Source organism: Pediculus humanus, genomic scaffold, assembly GCF_000006295.1.
Source record: "Pediculus humanus corporis 1103172107467 genomic scaffold, whole genome shotgun sequence".
NCBI classification, from domain to species: Eukaryota; Metazoa; Arthropoda; class Insecta; order Psocodea; family Pediculidae; genus Pediculus; species Pediculus humanus.
This window is the reverse complement of record NW_002987086.1, coordinates 57,698-85,470: the sequence shown is the minus strand read 5'-3', so window position 1 is coordinate 85,470 and position 27,773 is coordinate 57,698. Positions and strand designations below refer to the sequence as shown.

Here is a 27,773-nt window from a genome sequence, read left to right as displayed (position 1 = left end):
GACAATTTTATATTTTTTTGATCTGTGTTGAAACGGGGGGGGGGGGGAAACTCGTTCGAAGGAAGGACAAGCACCTTCTGTCCACTGACCATTTCCATTTTCCTGGACGCTCACTGCCAATTGTCCAGTATAACTATTAAATCCACCAGGCATTCCATTATTTGACATTGAGGGAGATCTTGGACCTGACATTAACTGATTCGTTCTTGGCATGCTGTACAAAGCTTCCGCTAAATCAGCTGCCCTTTTTAATATTATTTCCTGTCGTAAAAAAAAAAAACAAAAATTAAAAAAATGTCTTTTTTTTAAATTAATTCGATTCAATTTTTTTATATACCTTTGGTAATTTTTCTGGATCACCTGGATGCCTTGGAATTAATTTTTGGAGTCTTTGAAAACCGTAATCTATTGTTGGTTCGCTTAAAGCTGAAAAAAAATAAAGAATGATAAGAAGAAGAACCACTCTCACTTCCTCACCTCTATCTCTCTCGCATTATAAAAAAAAAAATGATGAGGTTTTATATTTATAAAAAAATTATTCTCCATTGATACATAATCTCAATCAGCAAACAAACAACAACAACAACAACCTTTTTGCAAAGGTTTAAGGTAAATAAAAAAAAATTATCGTTTTCCGAATATTCCCTAAAGATTTTATTCTTTCCGTTTTTGCGGTCGATTTAACCGTCCGTCGAAGAACGCTGACTGATTTTTTTTTTGCTTTTTTTCCTCTCCCTTTTCCCTTCCCTCCTCTCCCCCGATTTTGATTTAATTACATCGACGTATACTTACAAACATAAACAAAACGTCCGGGAGCACCTTTGCAAAATTGTTTTGATTTATAAGATAACGTGACTTCAACAACGCCTGGAATGTGTCTTGGAGGAGTTTGAACTCTTATGGCGTGAGACGTTATCAACTAAATAATAAAAAAAAATTCGATAAATAAATCGATTTAAACGATAACTCGAAATGAATCCATCAATATGTATGAAATATTTACCTCGCTCCAAACTAACATGGTCCCAAAAACAACCTGAAGGCCATCGAAAAAGTTGTCACCTACGATAATAACGGTCGAACCACCCGCCGTCCATCCTTCGCTAGGACTAATTGCTTTAATACATGGCGTGGCTACGGGTAAAGGAGGATAAAGACCTGCAAAAAAAACAAACGAATGAATGAATGAATGAATGATTGATCCGTGATTAGAGATGTAAAAGGAATGAATTAAGATTCTCGGTACGGTACGGTTGAGAAATGAACGAGACGGTACGTTGAGCTACCACTTCAACCATAAAATTATATGCAATTCAAAATGATAATTTATCGCAACTTTTTTAAATTCGATTTTTTTTTACCATTTATTTCTTCTTCTTCTTCTTTTTCTACCCCCCTCCCCCTTTCTTTCTCCTTCTTTTTCTTTTCTTTCGAAAAACTTTAATTATATAAAACCAAATGAAAAATTTTTTAATTTCTTTTTAATTTTTTTCTCGTCGAACGTAAAAAAAAAAAAAATCACCGCCGTCGTGATCGCGGAATTGTTATTTTTCTCCCCCTCTTTCTGGAAAAAATGGCGGACGATGAGGAATTGGGAAAGGGTAGAGAGAGAGAGAGGAGGAAGGGAAAAGAAGAAGAAAATCGTAAAAAATTTAAAAAAGGTATATGAAAAAAAAGTCAAGTCGTGTGAAATAATTTTATGGATAAGCTAAGTAAATATATAAATTGTTTACAAAAAAAAAAAAAAAAGGTTGTTTTTTATAAAAGTTGATAACCTTTTTGGTAGGCCAATGGACAATTCATGATTGGTTTATGAGGTTGTAAGAAAGTCTGAAATTGCAATCTTTGATTGGTCGTCCTAAAATTCGAATTTATCGTTTTTTTCTCTCTCACTCTCTCTTCCTCTATCTCTTTCCATTAATTTCGATTTCTTTTTTTTTTTTTATTTCATCTTTTCGACTCCCCTACTCCCTAGTTTTTTCTTACTCGGAATCGACTGACCGATGAACCCAAAGTTTCGACACAAACGAACCGAAATTCTTCAATTTCCTATTTTTTTTTTTTTTTATTATCGAAAGAAAAGAAAAAGGTTTTCCGATTTTTATTTCTTATTTTTTTTTTTATTAGATTTTGTAGGGAGAAAGAGGAGAGGGAAGAGGGTAAGTAAGAAAAAATTAGGAAAAAGTATTTAAAAAAAAATTTAGTAGATTTTATGTTGGAAGAGCGAGAGAGAGAGAGAGAGAGAGAGAAAGATAGAGAGAGAGCGAGAAAGGAAACGAAAGTAAATCATCATGTTGTTTAGGATAATTTAAAAAAAAAAAAGAATTTCCGGAGGGCATTTTTAGGGCAACCTTTAAAACGTTAAACGAATAGGTTTTTTTTTTCTATATATTGCTAACAAATCATCCGATTCGTTTCATTCTCATTGATATGCCTCCCCACGTACCCTCCAAACCCGCTCCTCCCCCCCCAAAAAAAAAAAAGAAAAACTTTTTCCTATCGCGAATTTATATAAATTTTTCACTTTTTTTTTTAAAAAAAAAATTTCAGGTATGATATTTATTTAACAACAAAACATTATTTCCCTCCCCTCCTCTCTCCCGCCTTCTACCACTCCTTTCCACCTTCTTTTTTTTTTCTTCTGCCACGTTTTCCGGTAATAATTTTTATAACGACAAAGACGGGAAAAATAAAAAAAAAAAATTAATGTTCGAAGCGTTTTACTCTCTCTCTTTCTCTCTCTAACGTTTTATTTTTTTCCAAACTCAACCAGTTTTCTTATAGAACTTTCTAGAAAACAAGTCTTGAATCAGTTATAAAGAAAAAAAAACGGAAGGGAGGAAACGTTATAAAAATGAAAAAAAAAAAGGGATGAATGTTAGAGAGGGTAAGGAAAAGGGCACGCCAATGAAATTTTTTTTTTTTATTTTTATTCTTTTTGCATTTTATTCAGCTTTTCCCCGTACAATTTTTTTTCTTTTCCTTTTCCTCCTTTTTTCCTTTGTTTTAAAGATGGCTATGTGGAAAAAAAATAAAAAAGTTCTGTCCTATTTTAGAATCGAACAGAGAAGACAAACAACCTCGTTTGTATGCTAGACCCAACCGAATTCAAAAACTTTGGAAAATTACTTGCTCTCTCTCTCTCTCTCTCTCTCTCTCTCGAATAAAATTCATTTTTGTCGTATTTTTAATATTCGATCTATCGATCGATCGATAAATTAAGTGATCACATTTAATCGATATTATTGTAATAAATAAATAAATAAATAAATAATAATAACCGATTCACACCTTCACACTCACCGTCTGAAGGGTCTAGTCTTTTTGCCCTTCTTCCATGTTTCGAATTGTTATGTACAAACATATTGTCCGAAACGGCTAAAAGTGGACCTTCGACGTTCACTTGAGTCGCTATTACTACCTGTAACAATAAAAAAAAATTTGTTTACAACAAACAAGGAAAAAACAAACAAACAAACAAACAAAAAAAACAATGAAACTTAGAAATTTTTTTTTTTTTTTTTTTAATGGTTAATCTCGCACTCCTCGTTCGAAATCATTATTATTATTATTATTATTTCTCGGTCGTTATAAAAAAAAAAATGGCGTTAGCATTGCTCGAAGGTAAAAAAAAAAAAAAAAATCTGCCGCATGTAAAAGAGATAAAAGAAGCGTGAAACGATAAAGAAAAGGTGAAGTAAAGAAATTAAAAGAACCTTTAAAAATAAATGTCTCAGAAAATTTTCTCGTTGTGTGTGTGTTTTGCCTTTTTTTTTTTTTTAGTGGATTTCTCGCAATAAAAAAAATGAATAAAAACAAAGAGAGAGAGAGTGGGGGGAGGGTTGGGGGCGTTAAGGGGCAGAAAAAAAAAACTTGGACGCAATTAGTAGAAATTTACCCGGGGAAAAACTTTAAAAAAACTTTTGACGGCAAAAAAAAAAAACAACCGAAAGCGGAAGGGGGGTTACAACCCTCAAAAAAAAAAAAAATTTATATATTTGTGCGTGGAACCTTCTAGAAAAACCCGGGAGATCCTTTTTTTTGTTTTTTTTTTTTTTTTTTTTGAGTTGTTCTTCTCGCGACAAGAAAACTTTTATTTTTTGAAAAAAAAAAAAAAAAAAAAAAGTAAAAAACATTGAGTAAATTATTTTACTTTATGTAAATTTATTATTACATCCGGTTTAATTAAGACTTTTTTTTTGTTTTCGGTTGGTAAAACGTGCGACTCGTGAAACGTGGAAGAAGAATAAGAAAAAAAAAAAAACTTATTTATATCGAAGTTTGTTTAAATTTTATTATTTTGTTGTGGTAATAAATTTATTATAATATTTAAAATTTTAATTATTTTCAGATAATAATAATTCCTCTCGTCATCATCATCATCATCATCACTATAACGCTATAATTCGCGCTATAAACCAACAGAAAAAAAAAATTAATTAAACATCCGTTAATATTTATCATATTTAACGCTACAATTTATATGTAAATGTTACTTTTTAAAGTTTTCCAAATCAATTTTACTCTATGGAAATATAGATTTATTATAAGAAAACAAGAATCAACGTTGTAAATTCATTTTTCTTCAAGTTCAATTTATGATGGGAAATTCTCCGGGGAAAAAAAAAAAGAAAAAAAAATTTTTTTTTTCTTTTTTTCCATTCCCTGGAGATTTTCTTTCCCCCGGGAGGAGGAGTTATCGACAATAGATAGACTAACGTGTAGTTTTCTTTTTTTTTTTTTTTCCCTTCCGCGAAATGGCGCACAATTTTTTTTATGACTTTTGCTACGTGATTAAAGAGAGCGATACGGCCGTTTTTACGTTCATCTTCTTCTAATCCTTCACATTAAACTTCTTAACTCTTTAAACCCCCAGGAATTCACTTCATATTTTTTTTTTTTTCGCCTTTTTTTTTGCTAACTGGACTGAACAACGGTTGTTGTTGTTGTTGTTTTTTTTTTTTTTTGTTTGTTCGTTCTTTCCCGTTTTTTTTTTTTTTTTTTGCAAAGAATTCACCGTGTTGAAAATTATAATTTTTTTTTCTCGCTTTTTTTTCCAGGAAAAAAATTTCCTCCCCCCTTCCCTCTTCCCCCAACTCAACTTTTTTTTCTCGTGTTTTTCACTAATTAAATAAAAAAATAAATTTATTATTACTATTATTTACTCACCTGAAATCTTCTCATATCTCTCGGATTACCCGCATTTTTTAAACAATTTTGATTGCACTTCAGGAAAAATTTTAAAAAGAACCTGAAACAAAAAGAAAAATAAATAAAATCAATATCATTTAACAATGAAATTCGACGTATTTAACGTATCGTCGCAATCATTGAGTAATAACCTCGGGTATTTCTTTTTTTTTTTACCTTTAGGTCAAAGGTTACGCCTACAAGATGGTGTCGGAACCTTAATACGGTTCCAGAGAAATCAAAACCTTTGTAAAAACTTTTTATTATTATTATTATTATTGATTAATTTGTTATTGTTCACGATTAAATTTGTTCGGTAACTTTACTTGTTTAAAAAACTTTTTTTTTTTTTATTTTTCACCATGAGTAATTTAATTTTCTTTACATTTTCTTTCTCTCTCTCTCACACACACTTCAAATCAAAATAAATAACTAATTACGTTAAAAATAAATTTTTATACAAATAATAATAAAAATATACTATTAATAAATTGATTAATGGATTTTTTTTTGTTTTTTTTTTTTTTAAATTTAAAATCACGAAATGAAGAGGCGCACGTAAAAGAGAGAGAGAGAGAGAAAGGAATTAAGGGTTTTGTGTTGAAATTCGTCCAAGCAGATAATGAGATGGAGATGAGCCTCTCATCTCGGCACTTTCCTCCTCCTTCTCCTTTTTCTTCCTTCTAATCTTCCTTATCTTAAGATAACTCCCGTCTTCTCCCTTTTTATACTTCTTGTCTCAAATTTCCTGTTTATTTTATGTTCTCAAATCGCTTCTTCTCCTTCTAATTATTTAAAAACCTTTTTCGCATTTTATTGTCGTCGGAATATAAAAAAAAAAAAGGAAAAATCCAATGGATGGATGATAATTTTTTAAATGCATTTTCCATTTTCTTTTTTCGACGAAGTAAAACCATTTCCTATATTTAAATAATTTTTTCAAATAATCAATCGTTTCGAAACAACGTATTTCCGGTTTTAATATTTGTTTAATAATGACGTCAGTTGGCATCTTTGGTCGTGAAATGAGTCATGGAAAGAAAACAAGCAGGAAAAAAATTTTTTTTTTTTTTTGTACGAATCCTGTCATTTTAAGTTAAGAGAAAATTCCTTTGACGGTTGTTAAAGGAAAAAGGGAAAAAAGTTTTATATTATTGGCAACCCTTGAGGGTTTTTATGAGGCAAATATGCCAGTATTTTCAAAATTTAATTATTAACTTAACTAAATACGTTGAGAAAATATTAGTCCTTGTTGTAGTAGTAGTAGTACTACTACTACTATTAGTTCTAAGGATAAAACGGGATCATCCCTCTTTTTCAAATAACTAACATTTTTCCTATATGAACGTATGGATTTATCAAATTGGTACATGTATGGTTTATTTTTTTTTGTTTTCGTGACGTAAAACTACAACAGAATATCGCGGGTAATTGGGTTTATTATTATTATTATTATTATTTCCCAATTCGCCTGCGGTTAAATTTTACTCACTCTTTCCACGGTCATCCATCTGTCACTCTTTTTCTTTCTCTTCTTATTCTTTTTCTCTCATTTGGTTTACTCTTTATTAATAGTGGGCGATGTTTGCTTTACTCGCTTTTATTGATGGTAAATAGATTAGCGTGAAAAAAAAAAATTTTTCTTTTTTCCTTTTTTCCATCCTCCTTTCTCTGTTTTCATATAAAAATACTTTGCAGCAGACGATATTTTTTTTTAAAATGCTGCTAAATTTAAAATTGTGACTGTTGATTTCGTTCGTTGTTCTTTGTCGTCACATAATTAACATACGTAGAAAACAAATCGATTTCGTTTTTATAATTTTCTAGATTGTTCTATTACAAAAAAACAAAACAAACAAACAAAAAAATTGGCATCCCTTATTTTAAAAAAAACCCCCACCGTAATCAGGTGTAAAAAAGTTACCATTTCTTGCCATTCTTTTCTCTCTCTCTCTCTTTCTGTTAATGTTCTGCTGATACTTTTACACGATTTTTGTTCTTCCTCCTGTTGTTATTCTTCCTGCTCCTGCTGTTCCTGTTTATTTCTTAAAAAGATAAATTACTTTATTTTCTTTTTTTTTTTTTTCTTTTTATTCAACTCGATTTTTTCCTTTTTCTTTCTTATTGTTTGTTTGTAATTTATTCGACCCGAATAAATTTTTATTTTTTCTCATTGAATTTTTTTTTTTACCGGTTACAAATGAAAATATCATAGAGTAAATAACAACACCCCCAAAAAAAATTTACAATTGTAATTTTATTTTAATTTAATAATAAAAGGGAGATGATATGAATTATAAAAGTAAATGTTAAAACAACGACAGACTCAATAGAGAAAAAATTACCATGTTTTACATATCGGACGATAATGGAAAGAAACTTATTATAAAAGTGGGTGCATACATAACAACTAATAGTCGAACATCTCGAGGGCATAAGAAACATTTATTTTCATCCCCCCCTCCCCCCGCCCTCGATAATAATAATAATAATTAAAATTATTTCCGATGAAATTTATAAGATAAAAACCCCAACTGTCGTTTACGTTACGTCTCTAACGATTGACATTTTTTTTTTTATTTAAAACCCGAACGAAAATAACCTGATAAATTATTATTATTATTATCATCATCGAAAATTATTTAGTTAATATAAAAAATTTAATACCCAAAACAACAACATCCGTTTTGCCCATGAGTTTATTTTCAGGAGGAAGTAAAATATGATTTTATAAAAAAATGGATTTTAAGTTGTTCGATGATGCGCGAAGGTAAAAAGGAAGAATTGAAAATTTTATACAAGACAAAAAGAGAGAGAGAGAGAGAGAAATGGGGGATACGTAAACGTCAACCTTTCTTCATTCAATATGGAAGAAGACACATTGATGAATAATTTAATCAAGATCCTATAATGAGGTTATCTTAGTGGAAGGAATCAATTAATAAAAGCATATCTAAAGTTGTTTCATAATTGAAAGGATCCTTTCCTCTGTGACGTCATTAACCTTAACTTTTACTACATATCCGGCGGACTCTTTAACCAAAAAAAAAAAAAGACGTTATTTCGTCTAATGTGAAAATTTAGAATGAGATGTTTTTTTTATGGGGAAACCATTACGAAAACAAATTAAAGCACGTGATTACAAGCAGAAGACTTTTTTTTATTTTATTTAATTACAATTCATTTTATTTTTATTAATATTTTATACGTAATCGTTATTAATAAACAGCGGCAACAGCAACAACAACAACGAGAACTATAATTATAATTTTACAAAAAAAAAAAAAAAATAGAGGGAAAAGGGCAAAGGTTATGCAGGATAAGAATAAGAATAAGAAAAAAAAGAAGAAGCGATTATAGCTACAAATGATTTTTCTAATTACACGAAAAGAGGAGAGCAACAAAAAAAAAAAAAAAAGAAACAACAAGTCTCGAGCAAATTAAACTGATTTATTTCAATGCCGTCAAAACATTTCACCGAGTTAAATTTATTTTTCCTAAAAGGAAAATTTAATTTTTTCTCTCTCTCTCACTCTTTCTCTCTCTCTTTTTTTCCATTTTTTTTTTTTTCGTTCTGGAATAGAAACGAAAAAAAAAAAAATGCCACGTGGAAATAACAGAAAAAAAAAAAAAACGAAACGAAACGTTAAAAATAAAATAAAATAATTTTTTTTTTCTATCTTCTTTTAATTAAACTTATGCATTTATTTATTTATTATTATAGTTATTAAAAAAAAATTACGTGGATTTAATTTAATGACGTGTAAATAGAATTAAACTGATAATAACATAATTTTATACGTTTGTAAACACGCACGTTCACACGTAGATTTAAAAGTTAATGTTATAAAAAAAAAAAAAAACTTGGCGACGAATTTGTTGTTGTTTTTTTAAAATAATAATAATAATAATTGAATAAAAACGTGGTTTTAGACGTGTGAAAAAGGAAGGTACGAAAAAAAGAAAAACGCAAGACAAAGTTTACGGATCGGATTTAACACCTTAATGCATGAATGGATGATGAGGCTTCAAGGCGTTTTTTCAATTACACTTTTTGTAGTTTTTTCTCTCTCTCTCTTTCTCTCTCTCTCTTTTTTCCTTTTTTTCCCGTCAGAAAAAAAAAAAACATTTTTATTTTTCTTTCTCTCGATAAAACCGATTTCATCTAAACTTGAGTTAAAGTTTATTTTCCGATGTTATTATTATTATTATTATTATTTTGTTTGTTTTTTTTCCCCCTTTGTTTGTTTCCTTACTTATTCGTAAAGATTTAAAATAAAAAATAAAAATGGCGAAAAAATTAAAAAAAAAAAAAAATTTAAAACGTTTAAAATCGTCACATGAGTTTCCGTCGTCCCGTGAGAGCGACTATTTGCACGTTTATCAAAACGTTTTCCCAAAGGGATCGAAAAAAAAAAAAAAATTAATTTGTCTTCTTCTAGAAAATTTTTATTATCATTATTATTATTTATATTGATGCGTAAAAAATTTTAAATTTATCGGAAAAGTAAAAATAAGTAAATACTCTCGCGATACGTGATAAGTACAGAAAGAAAAAAAGAAACGATTCGTTGCATTTCCGTTAAATTTTCTTTTTTTTCCACAAAAGTTTATCATCTCTATGACATTTACTCCCAATAAATTTATATATATATATATATATATATATATATATTTTCCATTTAACGAAATAAAAAAAAAATCAATTTTTTTTTAATTTAAATTTTTTTTTACGAATAAAATCTTGTTAACATAAGAGATTTGTCCCGTTGAAAGTGGGGGGAGGGGAGAAAACAGGGGAAGAAAAAGAAAATTAATTAAAAAAAAAAAAATGGAAGAAGAATAAAAAAAGAGAGAAACTCGAGCTTTTTTTTCTTTTTTTTTGTATTTTCTTCGGGTGGACAAAAAGAAAATAAAAAAAAAAAAGGAAGTAAAAAATAAACGGATCCTCAATTCTTTAATAAAAAAAAAAAAATTTTTTTTCCTTTTTAGTTTCCACAATAGAAAATGTTTTTTTTTTTTTTTGTCTTTTTCTTCTTCTCTCCCTCATTTTTGTGTGCGGGGGTGATCAAGTGTGATCTTGGTTTCTATGGTAACAGCGTTAGATACAGACTCCCCCAATGCAACATGGCGTATCTTTCTCCTTGTTTATTACTCTCCGACCAGGAAGAAATCATGCAATAACAAACGTTCGACATCAATACACGAACGACTCCCCTTTCCCGGTAAAATTTCCTTCCTTTCATACGTACGGTTTTACACGACTAAATCATGGAGGATGTGTATGAAAGGTTTTTTATTTAAAAACCGTTTCCGTTCCCCCGTTTCCATTTGATTCGATTTTTTAATTAATTATCGATAATTTTTTTTATTATTATTTTTTAAAAGAAAAAAAAACGAACCTGAAAATTTTATTTCGATTTTTAAACGAATAAAAAATTCCATAGAGAAAAAATAGAAAAGGATTTTATTTTTCCTACTCTATAGAAATTTACTAAAACGTAATTTTTTACATTTATATCAACAACTACCGGATGTGACGAAATAAAAATAAAAATAAAAAATCGCTTTTCTCACGAAACGAACCTAAAAATAAAGAATCAGGATAGAGGAAAAGAAAAAACGAGGGGGGGAATGGGAGGGGGGCGATGGTCCGACCTTGAATTCGAAGTAAAATTTAACACTGTAACCTAGAAATGTATAAAATTCCATAGAGAATTGAAATGGTTCATAGAATGAATACCGGAGGGAACAAGACGAAGCCGTTATGAGTGCTTTACTCAAAAACGGCCTCGTCGGGGATTTTCTCAAAAACTCACTCAGCCCCCCAAGGCCGCCATTTACAAATTCCTTTCCTTGTTACCGCTGAGAAAATTTTTCCTTACGTAAATTTTAACGTTCTTATGTTTGACTTACGGGAATTGAATACGTTTAAAAAAAAAAAACCGGAAACGCCGCCGTTTTTCTTCCTCTCTCTCTCTCTTTTTTTTTCTTTACTCTTACGATAAGGAAACTTTAAATTTTTCTTTTTTTTTTTTCTCATGCTGAGCATTACACGTGATTTTTTTATTTACAATTTTCTTTTCTTTTCTTTTCCTAACCTTTTCTTCCTCTTTTTTTTTTTTTTTTGCTTTAAATGGGGAATAACGTTCTTATTAAACTTTTCTTTATTTTTCCAGTACTACCTTTTTGATAAAAATCGTTTTTATTTCCTTTCCATTGAGACTTTTGTCTACCCTTTTTTCCTTTTTTCACCTATCAGACGATATTTTTACTAATTCGTAAAATACTTATCGATGTTTTTTCTTTTTTTTTTTTTTTTTTTCCAAAATTAATTTAAACGTTTTTATCTTTCTCCAGTTTACGTGAGGACGCAGATAAAATAAAATCCACCATCCGATAATAAAATCTCAGAAAGGGTTTTTATTATTATTTTTTTTATTCGTTCGTTCGTTCGTTCATTTAATATTATTATTATTTTTTTTTTTAAATATTATTATTATTATTATCATTATTATTATTATTATTTATAAAAAAAAAAAGAAAAAAATTAATTTGTGTAAAATGTAAATTTAAAGTTTAGTTGATTAACGGAATTAGTAGTGGTGTGCGTTTAATTAACGAAGATGAACGATGTTGAGAAAAAAAAAAAAAACACGGAAAAGGGCAAAAATAAAATATAAAAGCGGGAAAAGAAAATAAACATTTTTAGTTGTTGCTTTTACTTCTGCTTCCTTCCCCACCTCTCCCACCTTCCGCTACTCTCCCCCTCCCGACTCCCAACGGTTAAAATATTTAATTTTTCAAAAAGCTCTTAATAAAACAAATTAACGAAATAATTATTTTTTTGTTTTTTTTTTTGTCAAAATCTTAAGAGTTTCGTACTTTCTCTCTCTCTCACTCTCACCCTCTCTCTCTCTCTCCACATATATATTTAAATTTCTATTAATTATTCGACCTTTGTGACCTTATCAATCAGTTATAATTAAATTTAAATTTACAATTTGAAAAAAAATGTTTTTTTAATCGTTTTTATTTATTTATGAATGGTATAGCGACGATGATTATGACATATTTTATAGCGCTATAAACGTCGCGTAAATTAATTACCTTAATAATTTTATTTCATTACGAAAATATTATTATTATTATCATTGTTGTTGATTCGGAAATAAATTTATTTATATAAAAAAAAAAAATATTTTTACGTAATAAAAAAAAAAATAAAAATGGAGAATCGGATGGATGGTAGGTAATGCGCAAATTAAGTTACAATTTTTTTTTTTTTTATTAAACATCAAAAAGGTTGAAAAGATGAAGAGTTAAAAAAAAAAAGAGAAGACGAAGAAGAAGAGGAAAAAGAGAAAAGCAAAAAAAAAAAAAAACAACTTTACGTGTAACAATCATTAAAATTTCATTTTTATTATTTTATTATTATAAAAAAGAACGACACGTGGTGTCCGTTGTTTGTGAGTTGTTTGTACGTGTTTGTACGTGTTTGTGTTTTACCCCGTCACGATTAACACCAATTATTTACTATTTAAAAAAAATTTTCTTTTCTTTTTGTCATTACGTAATCAATCATTAGGGAAACGACGCCGTTTCCGGAAAATTCAAATTCATTGATTTTTTTTTTATTTCACTTCCTTGAATTTTTTTTTTTATAAAAGACAAAACATTTTATATATTTTTAACATGATTTCCAAAAAAAAAAAAAGAAATTTGATTGAGGTAACGAGGAGGAAAGAGGAGATGGAGGAAGGGAAGGAAGGAAAAAAGGAACTTCCGGTTTTTTCCTCCGGTTGAAAAAAAAAAAAAAACAAGGAAATTTAGTTAAAAATTTCTACACAGTGAATTTCTTCAATATAAGAATAATGAAGTGGCAAGAGAGCGGACAAGAGTCAATACAAACCCGAGGGAACGACTGCGCGAGTCCCGCGGGAAGAGGCGGCGTCCCAAGGGACCTGATGAGGCGCACAGGAGGAAAACCCGGCGTCGTCGTCGTCGTCGTCGTCATCGTCATTGTCGTAGTCGTAGTCTCGCGAAACGTAGTATTTGTTTTTTTTTTTTTTTTACAATTTGAAATCATTATTCCTTTTTCTTAAATTTTTATCCATCTTGAAAATTTTTTTGACTCACGCGACTATAAATCGTGCCTTTCACATAAAAAAAAACTCCCCTCTCCCCTCCCCTCTTTCCGAAAAAAAATGATAAAGGCTGGAAAACCCATCCCGGATGATAATGGAAACTTCATCCATCACACTTTAAACTTTTTTTTTTCTCTCTCTTCCCTGAAGGAGCTAAAAGAGAGAAGAAAACAAATAGAAAAGTGACAATGAAAACTTAACCGGAAGTTGAAAAAAGCAGAAGAGAGAAAATTTTTTTATCATTTTAAAATTGTTTACCGAAATTTCTTTTTTTTTTTTTCATTTAATTTTTAATTAAATTTTTTTTCTCGTCATTTTGACGGGGGTCCCCCTTCCGCCTTCTCCGCCCCTCTCTCCCCACCCCGTCGGAAAACGTACGTATAATTATTATCATTATTAAATTTAAGAAACTCGATATCGGTCCTTCTTACGCCCACATAATTATCATACCAAATTTCTTATCATTTTCCTTATAATCTTTATCTATCACACCGCGTGCCAGTCAGTGACAGTTAATAAAAATTTACAAGTTTCTGCTTTTTGTAAAAAAAAATTCTGATATTTTCCAAGTAATTAATTATCTACAAAAAAAACAAAATGGCGTCCATTTGAGTAGAAAAATAATAAAAGGTAGAGAGAGTGGGAGAGAGCGGTGGGGGGGAACCACGTGATTATTACAATTATTTATATTTTAAAAAAAATAAAAAATTCGTTTTATTTTTTAAATAAAAATCTTTTTTTTTTATAAAAAGGAAAAGAGAAAGAAGAAAGTAGAAAAAAAAGGCGGGACGGTGGCGGTGGCGGTGGCGGCGGGATGGGGGGCGGGGAGATAAAGTCGAAAGGATCATTTGTCATAATAAATGATGATGGTGAAACCGCTAACAAGGAAAGTTCGTTAGGACGATGTCACTATTTTATTTTTGTGATAAGATGTTTTATTTCCCTAATGGCTGATTCTCGTGTAATTTTTTTTCTTTTTTTTTTTTTTTGTTTTAAGATTCGAAAATGTTTTTATTTTTTTTAATTATAAATATGACAACAAACGACAACGACAACGAGGAAAAATTAATTAATAAAGAATTGGGGAAAAAAAGAAAAAATCGTTTCCGGTTCTATTAAAAAAAATTCGAATTCAAAATTATACATAAGACAAACACGTCATGATGTTAAAAAAAAAAAAGGGGGAGAATTAATTAATTAATTAATTATTAAAAATTCGGATTTAATCGTTAGTTAATTATTATTATTATTATCACAACGGAAGGGTGGGAGGAGACAAATAAACAAACGACGCGGGAGAAAAAAAAATTTTTTTTTTTTTAAATTTTCCCACCGATTTTTCATGTCGGTACTACCAACCGTAGTATTTATTTCACGAATGTTTCGATCAAGAGAAAAGACGTGGAAGTAGAAAAGAACGATATTTTTTTTATAAAAAATCGTAAAAATTGTTTTTTTTTTGGGGGGGGCGAGAAAAAATATTTATAGATCATGCGCTATGTTTTTCCTTTTTTTCCTTTCTTTTTTTATTCCGAACCCCAAAAAAAAAAAAAAAAAAACTAACATAATCGAGGGTGTTTCCCTTCGCCCCTTCCGCCCCTCCTCCTCTCTCCCTTCCCTCCTCCCGTTTATTTATTTTTTACTTTCTTTCCTTCGTTCATGTCCCGCCCTAAGTCTTAACTTACCCCTAAAAATTTTTTTTGTTTTCTTTGTTTTTCGTCCTTTTTTTTTACTTTCTTCATTTTATTATACACCCACACTCGACAAAACAGAAATCGTTTATTTTAATTTTTTCACTTTTTTATTGTTACCAACTTAAACAATTAATTATTATTATTATTATATAAATAACTCGGTAATTAATCATTGGGTAATAATAAATAAACAAATAAACCGGATATATATTTACCTGTCGACAATTTAAAAAAAAAAAAAAAATGAAAAAACTTTTTTTTATTACCGTTAATATACCCCGAGAATGATGATAATAATAATAATAATAATAAAGGTAACCGGAAGTAAAAAAAAGAAAAGTTTTTATATAATTTTATTATATATATTTTTACGACCGGTCCGCCTTTAAATTGAATGAATTTAATTTTAATTTTTTTTTTTTTTTTTAACCGTTGAAAAATAAATTAATGGAAACAAAAAAAAAAATTTTTTTTTTTCTTCTTCTTTAACTTAATTTTCGCGGAAAAGTTTTCTTTTTTTTTTTTTTTAACTGAATATTAATATTACAGGAAAAAAAAAGAAAAGAAAAAAGAAAAGTTAAAACGTTTGACTTTGAAAAGGAAAATTAAAAAGAAAAGAAAAAAAAATGGAGGAAAAAAAAAAATTTTTTTACAGGTTGAAAACGAGGAGTTAAAGTGTGATATCGTTGAATAAAATACCGGAAGAAAAATTATTATTATTATTATTATTATTATTACTATATAAATGAGGAAGGAAACCCGTGAGGGAAATAGCCGAGAATTTGGGAAAAGCGAAGAGGAGAGAGAAAAGAGAGAGAGAGAGAGAGAGAGAGAGAGAGGGAAAATGTTACTCGCAACAAACTTGGACTATGATTAATGCTTTCGAAAAGTTAATTTAAAAGGAACAAGAAAGACAAAAAAAAACGATTCTTTTCATTTATTTTTTTTTAAAATAATAATAATCAGTACCGTATTAAGGATTATATATATATTAAAAAATATTATTATTATTATTATCGTTATTAATTTATATTCTTTTTGCATTTTTATTTTTTCTCAGATACGATAAACGTTTGTTTCTATGTTTCGTATACGCATGAATGCGACGTGAAAATTTTTTTTTCGAGAGAGAAAGAGAAAGAGAAAGAGATAGAGAGAGATACGATAAATATACGTTCGTGGAAAAAGAAAAAAAAATTTTTTAAAACGGCGGCAACGAAAAAAACAAACCTTTAAACTGGGTCAGTTAAAAAAAAATTTTATTTATAAATAATAAATTTATATCGATCACCGTAGTAAAACATAATCGGAAATCGAATCCATTTTTTTTTTATATATATAAAAGTTAAAACAAACATACAAACAAAAGGAAATTATTAATGATAAGAGAAAAAGAAAAAAGAAAAGAAAAGAAACGTGGCATAAATAAAATGATTTAAATTTTAAAATGAAAGGTATACGAATCGTAGAATAAAGACGAATGTAGTGGCAGAAGACGATGATGATGATGATGATGCGGAAACAACGACAAAAAGACGACAAACGTTTGTATGAAATCAATCGAATTTTTCAAGTGGATTTTTTTGTCTTCTTTATTTACAGAAGAAAAAAAAAGGGAAGGTTGTATAATTATCTAAAATGTTTTGTATAAAAAAATTGTTTACATTCATTTTTATCGGCCACACGCCGATTAATAAAAAAAAAAAAAAGAATCAGTCAGTCTGTCCAACTGTTGAGGTTTTATTCGCATATGTCATCCCTTTTGATTTTTTTTTCGTCCTTTGTAAAAAAAAAATATTTAAAATGAATTATTTTAATAATTTTTTTTTAGTCATTCACGAGCACACGCAAATCGAAATAAAGGGATTTTTTCGGGGGAGGGGAGGTGGAGGAGAAGGTGACGATAGGGGGAAAGGGAGGTTTAAGGGCAATAGGCAATAATCATCTTATTTTTATGCATTAACGTATTTCGAATTTTTTTTTTTTTGTGAAAAAAGGAAAAAATCGAATAAAAAAAAAATTTTCGAAATTGCTTCTCGTTTAAAAAAAAAAAAAAACTTTTCTCCCCATCGTCTCCCCACTCTCACAATTTTAAAACACGGGGGGGAGGGGAGGGAGTAAGGAAAAAATTTCTTTCTTTGACACCATTTTGAATAATTTTTTTTTGTGATGGTGGTGATGGAGGTGGGAAACCGATTGGATAAGGTAATAATTATGCTGTATAATAATATTAAATATTCCAGTATTCTAGAATTCCAGCTTTCTTCCTGTAGTACGTGTTCCAAACTTACAATGGAAGAATCAAAAAAAAAAAAAAAAAAAAAAAATTATTTGCCTCGACCTGGACTTTGACGACCTTCATCTTTGTTACCATGACAACGAAAATACCCTCTTTCTCTTTTTTTCTCTCTCTCCTTTTCTTTCCTTCTTTCTCTCTCTCTCTCTTTTTCTATCTCGATGGATGGTTAAGTTTTAGCTGGACAACGAATAATATAAGATTATCTGGTGATTTTTTTTTCTTTCCTTTCCTTTCCTTACCCAACGATTTTCATCATTCTATATATTATTATTATTATTCTTTTTTTTTCATCTTCGTATCGGGTATTCATTCGTTCGTTTTTTTTTTCATTTAATTTTTCACGTTTACGACGCGTTCATCTCTTCACGATTTCCCTTAACGAACCTTCCCTCTATCCCACCCCCCCGTCGCGTTTTCCTCCCGTCCTTTTATAACCCGAAATCATTTTAAAAATCCATAAATTTTCCATCTTGTATAAATTCTTGATTAAAAGGGTGGAGAAATTTAAGATAATTGAAGAAGTGTCTTTTATAGTGTGTGTAATGCATTGAACGTGTCATTAGAAATTTACGCATTAACTCAATTTACGATTTCATATCTTCAAAAAGGGAAAAGTTATGCAATTGGTGAATGTAAAAAAAAAAAAAAAAAAAAAAAAAAAAAAAATTAAATGGGCAATTTACTTACTTACTTTAAAATTGCTTTTACGTATTTTCTTTTTTTTTCGCGAAAGGGGAAAAACAAAAACACGCGTGCACGCGCACTCACGCACTCACGCAAGCACGCACGCATGCACGCACGCACGGGTAAAAAAAAAAAAAAAAAAAAAAAACAAAAAATTACAACATTTAACAGATGGATTTTTTTTTTTTATCGGGTTTATTTTACTCGTATTACTTTCTTCGTGATACAAATTTTCTATTTGATTAAACAATTGTGCGAGAGGGATGATTCAAAAATAATAATGATATCATCCCTTTAAAACGAAAGGGAGGGGTAAAAAAAAGAAAAGAAAATTCGATTCTCTTCGTTTTACAATTTTCCAAAATAAGAAAATTCACGTTAACGCAAAATTCACACGTTTACACAAAATAATAATAATAATTATTATGTCATCTTTTTCGTCTCATCTATCGTGCAAAAAGAATGAAAGAATGATTGACTGACTGACTGATTCATTTTATTTTTAAAAAAAAATGAAAATATGATGCGTTTTTTTTTTAAAAAAGAAAAATATGAGTAAGGAGCAATATGTTTTATCATGTTTGTTGTTTTCACCCCTTAGTTTTTGTCATGGCCGACTGAACACCCATGATGCCACTCATGTATGATTATTTTTTAAGTGAATTAAACGTAAGAGCAATGCAAACGCCTCTCGATGATATTATGTCATCGTTAAATCATTTGTCCTAATAATTAAATGGCATCGAGAGAGAGAGAGAGAGAGAAGAAAAAGACGTCTGCTTCGGATCGATCCGAACGCATCAATGTAAGTTTAAATGATAGATATGATTTCGCGACGCGTTTCGTCACGAACGTTGTGTATTTAAGGGAGGGGAGGCGAGGGGAGGAGAGGAAACGCGCGCGAGATGTGAAACCCGTTCGAAAACTGGGATTATTTATTCGAATCCCGTTTTTAGACGCCGAATAAGAGATATGATGAATCTATACCGTTTGCAAAGACGGAAAATTGCAAAGGAGAAAAGAATCGAGTCACGTTACTTTACTCCCTTTTCATTTTCATAGGATGGTGGTGGCCGAGGGTGATTTTACTGGTCCCAGGTGGCAGGAGCTCCCCCGAAGGGGTTTGCAATTCTCGATGGGGTGAATTTTAGATCATCGCGCACACACAAAAAAAGCTCCCATTCATCCGAACGCCGTTCGTACGAATCGATTCATATGAATCACACTTTCTATAGTTTTTTCTTCTAGTTCCCCCACCCCTCCCTCCCCTTCGTTATTATTATTATTATCAACGTTTCCAGCTTTGCACTTTTCGATCGCGCACAAAAAAAAAAATTTTTTTTAAGATAAAAATGAATGAGATGAAAATAAAAAATAAAAAACCGGAAGTTGTCACCATCGTTTAACTAACGTTGGGGTTTTCACGTTACCACAAACCTCCTCCTCCCCTCCCCTTTCCTTCACCCGAAAATGTTGAATGACAAATTACGTAAATGGCAAAATTCGGTTAGAAAAATTTGTAAAAATTTTACGGACCTGACACATTTATTGCATCCCCTTTGAATTTCACGTTGTTTACTTTTAGGTTCGATTTTTTTTTTTTTTTTTATGTTGACACGTCGTCGCATCCTCCCGACATTATTTTAACATTTCTTAAAACTGACAACCCAAAAACAAACAAACAAACAAACGAAAATATTCAAGGTTCGCATCGACGACAAGATTTCCATTTACAATCTGGAGAAAGAAAAAAAAGCAGAAGACAAATCGGAAGGACAAAAAAGGAATTCCTGTTTAGTGATTTTTTACCCTATTAAATTGTATAATAGGTTTTTGATCCACCCTCTTCAAGACCAAAGAAAACCCAAATTAATTTGACACCCCATGGACATGAAGGGGCGCGTACGAGGTGTGATTCCTACAATTTTTTTTTTTATCGTCGTGCACATAACGTTTCGTTATTTTATTCTTTTTCTAATGCCACTTTTTCATTTTAAAAGAAAATTCGCATCGTTAATTTTTTTTTAACGTTTTTTAACTCTCGTAATTATTAATAATAAATTTTTTTTTTGTTTGTTTGTTTGTTGGAGGGAAAAGGAAAACGGACATGTGGTACGTGAGCTTAATTCTGTTATTCTATTGCCACGTGCTTGCATTTAGCCTCGTTTTTTTTTTTTTAATTTTTTCTTACTCGTGCAAAGAGAAAAAAATATTAAATTAAATTGATTTCATTTTTTAATATTTTAATTAATTAAATTTTTTAAAATAAATAAATAAATAAATTTTTTGCATGTGTTCCGCCATGTTTGTTTGTGAAAATGTAAAAATTACAATCATCCATTGTTCGAAATGTAATTATTAATAATAATAATAATAATAATTTCAATCGATAAACGTATGAGTTTCTAGTGGTTTTTTTTTTACCCCAAAATCAAAAACTTCATCCCTTTTTCCTCCGCGATTCATCCCGCCCCCTCCTCACATTTACTCCCCCCGGAATAATAAGTAAACAAACAACGTTGTTCCTTGTAATTTCGTTTCGGTTTTGTTGTTTGTTTCTTTCGTTTGCCTTCAATTAAAAATATAGAGAAAGAGAGAGAGAGAGATAAAAAAGAAATCGGAAAATTAAAATAAGTCGAAATAAGTCATTATTTCGTAGACGGTCGCGGAAAAATGACCCAAAAGTAAATTAAAGGGATGCACGGAACAAACAATGGCACGTGACTCGATCACGTGACTCCGGCAATTACACAATTGTATTTTACTCAAAATATTTCAATTTTTCCTTTATATGTGTGTACACATACGCACATTATTATATTTTACGTAAATAAATGGATTTGTATGCGTGTGTGCGTGTGCGTGTATGCGTGTAAGTACGTCTGCCTACGCAGTACATCAGCGATTGATTTCGGATTGTTTGTTTGTCGATGAATCGTTTGTAAGTTAGAAAAGTTTTGCGTGTGCCGACATCGTCGCTTAATAAAATTTTTTCTTTTTTTTTCGCGTTTTTAAAAACCTTTTTGTTTGATTGAAAAATAAATTTTTGAGGGGATAAAAGGGGGAAGGGGGTGGATTCCAAATAAGAAAAGTGAAATTTTCAAATCTCTCTTTTTTCTTTTTATCATTGCAACCGAGAAAAAATTAAAAAAAAAAAAAAAACCGTCGGCCATTAATAGATAATTTAAAATCTATTGTTTGTCACTTTTTTTTCTTCAACCATTTTTCCTCCTTCCCGTTTTTCTTTTCTTTTTCGCTTTTAAAATAAGTAATCCATTACTGTGGATTTTAAATCTCTCTCTCTCTCTCTCTCACTCTCATTTTTTATTGTTTTTCTTTTTTCTTACCTAATCTTTCTCTTCCCCCCACCCTTAAAACAAAAAAAAATCTCGCCATACATCTTCCTTTGTTATAATAATAAAAAAAAACCAAAAAATTGATAGGATTGTTTTCGTCGGCTTATAACTAAAACAATTTCATATTGATGTTGGGGAAAAAAAAATAGAATTTTAGTCGTTAGTTTAGTTTTTCCGGCCATTTTTTTTTTAAATAAACCCTTTAAAAAAAGAAAGAAGAAGAAGAAGAGGAAAAGTAAATAAACTTACCTATCAATTATAACTGGATCTGATGGGGTTTCGTTTCTGTTTCCACAGCTTTTTTTATCACAACATCGACTGGAAAAAAAATAAAAATTAAAAATTAAAATCGTCACGATAAACTTTTACAGTGTGTCCAAAACAAAAAAAAAAATTTCCCCCCGTTTTTTTTTGTTCAGTTAAAAAAAAAAAAAAATAAATAAAAAAATAAAGAAATAATTTTTTAAAATGGAAATAAACGTTAAGTATGACGGTTTTGGAAAAAAAAAAAAAAAACGTTACGATTTTTCTTAAGAGAAAAATATCATCCCCTAGGCTAAACAAAACTAAGCAAGCATTGAGAGGAACTTGGGGGTGATTCTCTGGGGAGTCTGGATGCGTTATGATGCCATCCCTTCGAAACCATCCACGGTTAAACTACCTAAAGAAACTAAACTTGAGTCATGTGATTTTTTTCTTATATATACGTGCGTACTATTTTTTTTTTTTTTTTAACATTCTCAGTTTACACATTTTTATATCCTCCCCTTCATCGATTTTTTTTCATCATCATCATCATTATTATCATCTTCTTCTTCTTCTTCTTCTACGTTCTTTTCTTTTTGTTACCACTCACAAAACCTAATAGCTTTTTCTCTTACGGTTGTCAACAGTAATTTTTTTTTTTGCAGTTTTGCATTTTATTTTTTACCGGTCAAAAACTCACAAACCGAATCGATGACGTAATAAATAAAAAAAATTTAACGTGGCACTAGAAGTAAAAAATAATTTTAAGAATTACCTGCACATAACTTCATGCGTCAACAGGACTCTGCACATTTCAGGATTTTTGTCTTGTCCTTCGTACATAATAGCCTGAAAAAAAAAACAAAAAAAAAATATTACAACCCTGTTTATCATTATTATTATCATTGTAAATAATCATTAAAAATAATAATAATAATAATTAATTTTATTTAAAAAAAACCTGACAGGTTTTTGTCGCGTGTTATTAATTTTATTATTATTATTATTATTTTAAAAACATCAATGACTTTAATTTTTTATTTTTTTACTCAAAATAAAAAAAAAGAGGGGGGAGAGACTTCCCCCCTTTTTTTTGACTGAACCCAAGTGACATTATGTAAATTAAATTATCCCATAAAAAGAAGGAGAAGGAAAAAAAAGAAATTTTTTTTTTTTCTGAATTTTGATGAGATTTTTTTTTATTTTATTTTCGAAACCGTCTTCCGCCATTAAAAAAAACAAAAATAAATTTTTTTTTTCTCTTTACTTCTTTTTCTATTTATAATTTTATAGTTAGTTATAGATGATATCGATGTTTAATTGTGACGTAATTCAGACTAATAGTCTAATTACACTTTAAAAAAAAAATCACAACGATCGTAACGCCGTTGAATGCCATTTGAAAAAGAAAAATAATGATAATAGAAATGATAATAATAATAATAATCGATGGAAAATTCAAATTAAAAAAAAAAGGAGAAGATTAAAAAAATAATTTTTGTTGTTGTTGTTTTTCTAATTAGTTGAAATAGGTCTTTTAATTTAAAAAAAAGTGTGACTTTTCTTTTTCCAACCCCCTCCACCCTCTTCTGTATTTCATATCTTCAACTTCTCTCTCTCTTTTTTTTCTTTTGTTCTTTTTATCAATGATAAAAACAAATTTTTGGGGCGTTTTTGGGGGGTTGGAAAATATTGCGGCGCGGATTGTATATGAAACGAGTTTTTTTTTTTTTACTCGAAAGGGAAAAATAAAAGTGTTTCGAAAGGGTTTAAAAATGCTAGCACGTGACCTTTTATTTCATTCCTTTTTATGACGAAGGAAATGAATAAGGTGGGTGAGGAAAAAGCAGAAGAGAGTTTAAAAAAAAAAAACCTGAGAAGGGGAAAGAGAGAGAGAGGAGAGAGAAAAAAAAAGAAAGAAAAAAAAAATTATTTCGAAATAATTTTAAAAAAAAAAAAAAAATTTCCCGCGTATTTTTTTAAAGTTCTTGATGACGTAATCGCCACCAAAAGGAGGTCGGTACCTGAACGTACACCAACCATTAATCGCACTTTTTTTTTAATGGCGTTATGGAAAATTTTTAGAAAAACTTGACGAAATTCACACAACTCACGAGGTTATTGATAACATATTTAAATTTTACGTTATCACAAATTTAATTATGATATCGTAAAATTTATTAAAATCAATAACTTAATTTATAACAATAATAATAATAATTTTAATGAAAGAAGAACGAAAAAAAAGTAATAATAACATCGAACGAAAAAAAAGGGATTAAAAAAAAAATGAAACCGTTTCATGAATGTTTACTGCCATTTTGTATTATTATTATTATTATTATCATCATCATCATCATCATCATTATTATTATTATTATTATTATTATTATTATCATCATCATCATCATCATTATTATTATTATTTTTAATTTCGAGGAAACAAAAAGAAAAAAAAAAAAAAAAAGAAAAAAATCAAAAAATGAAACTGACATTTTTATTTTATATTAACATTTTTTTTTTTTTACAAAAGAATTTTTTAAATGGGTAAAAAAAATGAGAAAGAAAGAGAGAGTGAGAGGGGGGAGGAAAAAAAGGGAGAAAAAAGTGGGAAGGGGAGAGAGAGAGAGAGAGTGGGAAGAGGGGGGAGGAAAAAAAACTAACGTAAGTTGAATTGGATTTTAAACGTACTCTTGCAAAATCATAAATTTAAAAAAAAATAATAATAATAATAGTTTTACATAATTAAACAATTAAAAAAAAATAATAATAATAATAATAATGATGATGATGATAACGATGATGATAATAATAATACACGGGTAGACCGTGACCCGAGTTGTAAAAAAAAAAAAAAAATGTAAAAACAATTTTGAACCCTCCTATTTTTTTTTTTTTTTTCTATTAGCAAGTTTCTAGCCAAAGTCGGGTGGAAAAATAATAATAATAATAACAAAGCTGGTATTTACTATTAAATCCATTTCAATTTACCATTAGGATTCCGGGGATGTGCACACACACACACACACACACACACACACTCACGCACGCAAAAAGTAACGTATATATTATATACATACTGGGAGGCTATTAGCAATAGGGGTTGAAAAAAAAAAATCCTCACTAAATACCAGGCTTAACTTTTGCGTAGTCAACGATGTGGACAAAATAACGGACTAACGGGATTCTTTTCTCTCTTTTTCTCTCTCTCTCTCTCTCTTTCTCTCTCCGAGTTTAGATCTCCTATTCATTTTCTCTTGATATTTTCATTGGATTTGTTTTTTTTTTTCACTTTCACTTTCAATCTTAAACCTCTAAACGAATGAGAAAAAGGAAAAAAAAAGGAGAGAAAGTGAGAATAAGAGCGAGAGAGAGAAAAAATTAAAGTTTAACACGAGATTGAAATGTATGTAAATAATTTTTTTTGTATTTAAACTTTTCATTTTCTCTCTCTCTCTCTTTCTCTCACTCTCTCTCTCTTTCTCACTTTTATTTTATTCTCTCAGCTTAATTTCACTTATTTAAATAAAATAAATAAGAAAAAAAATTTTTTTTTTTACCTTTTTTTTCCCACTCGCTTTTATTTTCTCTCTCTCTTTTTTTTTGTCTTTAAGAAAAAGTAAAAAAAAAAGTTAAACAATAAAAAAATATAAAACAATACAAATAAATGAAAAAAAGAAAAAAAAAGTAAAGAAGAAGGAAAGAAGAGGAAAGAAAAAAATTAAATTTTTTTTTTTTTGTTAAATCAATAAAAACAAAAACAATTTTCCAGTTTTTGATGTTTTACATGTTTGCCAACAGAAAAATTTATACCGATGTCGGTTAAATAATAAAATACGATTTATTATTATTATTATTATTATGATCATAGGTATCGTTATTATAAATAATAAGGAAAATAAATTACAAGTGGAAAGAAAAAGTGAAAGTGAACATGGGGCAGAGAGGCGGGGGGCGGGAAGGAAGAGGAGGAGAAAAAAAACGTAAGAAAAAGAAAAATGGCGAATAGCACAACAAATTTTAAGAAAGTTTTCGTTTTTGTTTTTGTTTTAGTATTCGAAAGATTAAATATATATATTTTTTGGTAGTAGGAAAAGAAAATAGTACAAATGTTAGGTATAAAAAAAAAAAAGAAAAACTCGTTTGTTCCGGTCAGTCTTGAGCTTTTTTGTTCCCATGGGTAAAAACCGGGAGATCAAGAAAGAGGACAAGCCTAATCTCGTACGGTGATTTAAAAGCCCATGAATATACATAGACGGAACTTTCAATGGTCCTTCGGGAATATATCGGAATAAATCAAAGCTGAAGATTACGGAGAGTTTCTATAGTAAAAAAAAAAAAAAAACAAAGTTTTTCGGGAGAAAAATTTTCAACCGAAAAAAAATTACTACGAAAACTAACAACGAAACAAAAAACATAACGAAAACATCATCATTATTATTATCATTTCCTGTAAGGGTAAAACGAGACGATAGACGTTAAAAAACCTTTTTTTAACTCTTTCACGCAACAAACAATCAAAATTTCAACGATGATTCTCCTACGACGACGCCATTTTGATTTTAAAAAAATAAATAAAATAAATCCCTCCCCCCTCCCGATTGGTTGATTGTTGAAACTCTTATAAAAACTCTTGTTTTTGTTTTTATGGAGAAAAAAATCAAACATTGACATTGACATTTGTTTAACTCCCCGTTATTATCATCATCATCACCGGGAAACCATTAAACCAAAAATAAAAATTCAATATTGAAAAAATTTTTTTCCCCCGACCCCACACCTCTCCCTCCCCCGTTGTCGTTACGTTAACTCGTGTGTGTGTGTGTTTGTGTGTTTGTTAGAACATTCTAGAATTTTGTCTCGCGTCGTTTCACTAAATTTTCCACACGTTTATATACCAAAACTAATTATTCATTTACTAAAAAAAAATTAAAAAAAATTTTTTTTTTAAATGTCAAATTTTTTTTTTTTTTTGGTTTGTTCGTTTATCAATACGCGTCATTTTTGCGGGTTTGATAATAATAATAATAATAATAATAATAATAATAATAAATTTTTACGTCGTGACATTTGAATTTGAGTCGCGCAAAACGCTGACAAAAAACTAAAATAATTTTATTTCGATTTACGTTTTATATATACAACGTCAATTTTTTTTATACCCTTTCCCTTTAAATCGTTCGATATATCGATTAATTGAATTTAAAAAATCGATCGAGATATTTTTTTTTTTAAAACAATTTTACCCGCGTTTTTCCTCTCGTTCCCCGCTTTTGAATTTAAAGGGCAAATTTTTAAAAAAAAAAGAAAAAATCGACTGGAAAACTCGGATTAAAAAAAAATTATTTTGTCATACTAATGACGTCACTTCCGATCGAATTTAGATTTTTTTCCAAATACACGAATCAAGTTTTTTAAATGTTACAACAACAAAAAAAAATTTTTTTATTTAAATTAATTATTAATAAAATAAAAAAACCGGAAATAAATTTAACTTTAAAGTAAGAAAGAAAAAATAATAATAATAATAATAATAATAACGATGAAATGATGATGATGATGATGATGATGAAACGAAAAGGTTTTCCCGTTGAAATTTTTATTTATTATTAATTAGTCCGGGCGTTTCTTATTATTATTATTATTATTTTTATAGAGCTATAATTAATAAGAAAAACATCAGCATCATCATCATCATCAGTATTATTACGTTGTTGTTTAAAGTTTTTTTAAACTTTATTTTTAAAAATCAGAGAGAGAGAGATAGAGGGGGGAGGGGTGCAAAAGAAAAACGTCTGAACGGTTTAATAATAATAATGATACTGACGAACGTTGTTCGTTTTTGTCTATTTTTAATTTGCATTAAAATATTCTAATAATGAAACAGCGAGATATCGTTTGCGTTCGTGCGTGCGTGCGTGCATACATGTCGTGCATGTGTGCGTGTGTGCGCCTGTGTCTGTGTGTAAAGTGTGGTCAATTGGTAACGACCGATTTTAATTAAAATTCGAAATTGTATTTAACGAAGAATACGAGTAGAAAATTCTAATTAATTTTTTCTTTTTTTTTTTGCCCCCCCTCCCCCCTTCGCTCCCTCCCCCGAAAATTATTTTCTCAATTTTGAAATATAAAATTAGTTTTTTTATATAATAGTTTA

The 27,773-nt window shown here is 29.3% G+C and overlaps 1 protein-coding gene across 1 annotated transcript in view; it reads right to left on the bottom strand.

Moving 5' to 3' along the window:
• Phum_PHUM119360 (transcription factor COE1, putative) overlaps positions 1-27,773 on the bottom strand; it is a gene marked incomplete at both ends in the record, with an annotated part of 38,632 nt that overhangs the window by 471 nt on the left and 10,388 nt on the right. Inside the window, 8 exons of the mRNA XM_002424165.1 lie at positions 75-261; positions 338-426; positions 793-919; positions 1,004-1,158; positions 3,304-3,421; positions 5,170-5,251; positions 21,620-21,688; positions 22,392-22,465. Of these exons, the coding sequence (XP_002424210.1) occupies positions 75-261; positions 338-426; positions 793-919; positions 1,004-1,158; positions 3,304-3,421; positions 5,170-5,251; positions 21,620-21,688; positions 22,392-22,465 (901 nt within the window). The remainder of the gene's footprint in view (positions 1-74; positions 262-337; positions 427-792; positions 920-1,003; positions 1,159-3,303; positions 3,422-5,169; positions 5,252-21,619; positions 21,689-22,391; positions 22,466-27,773) is intronic.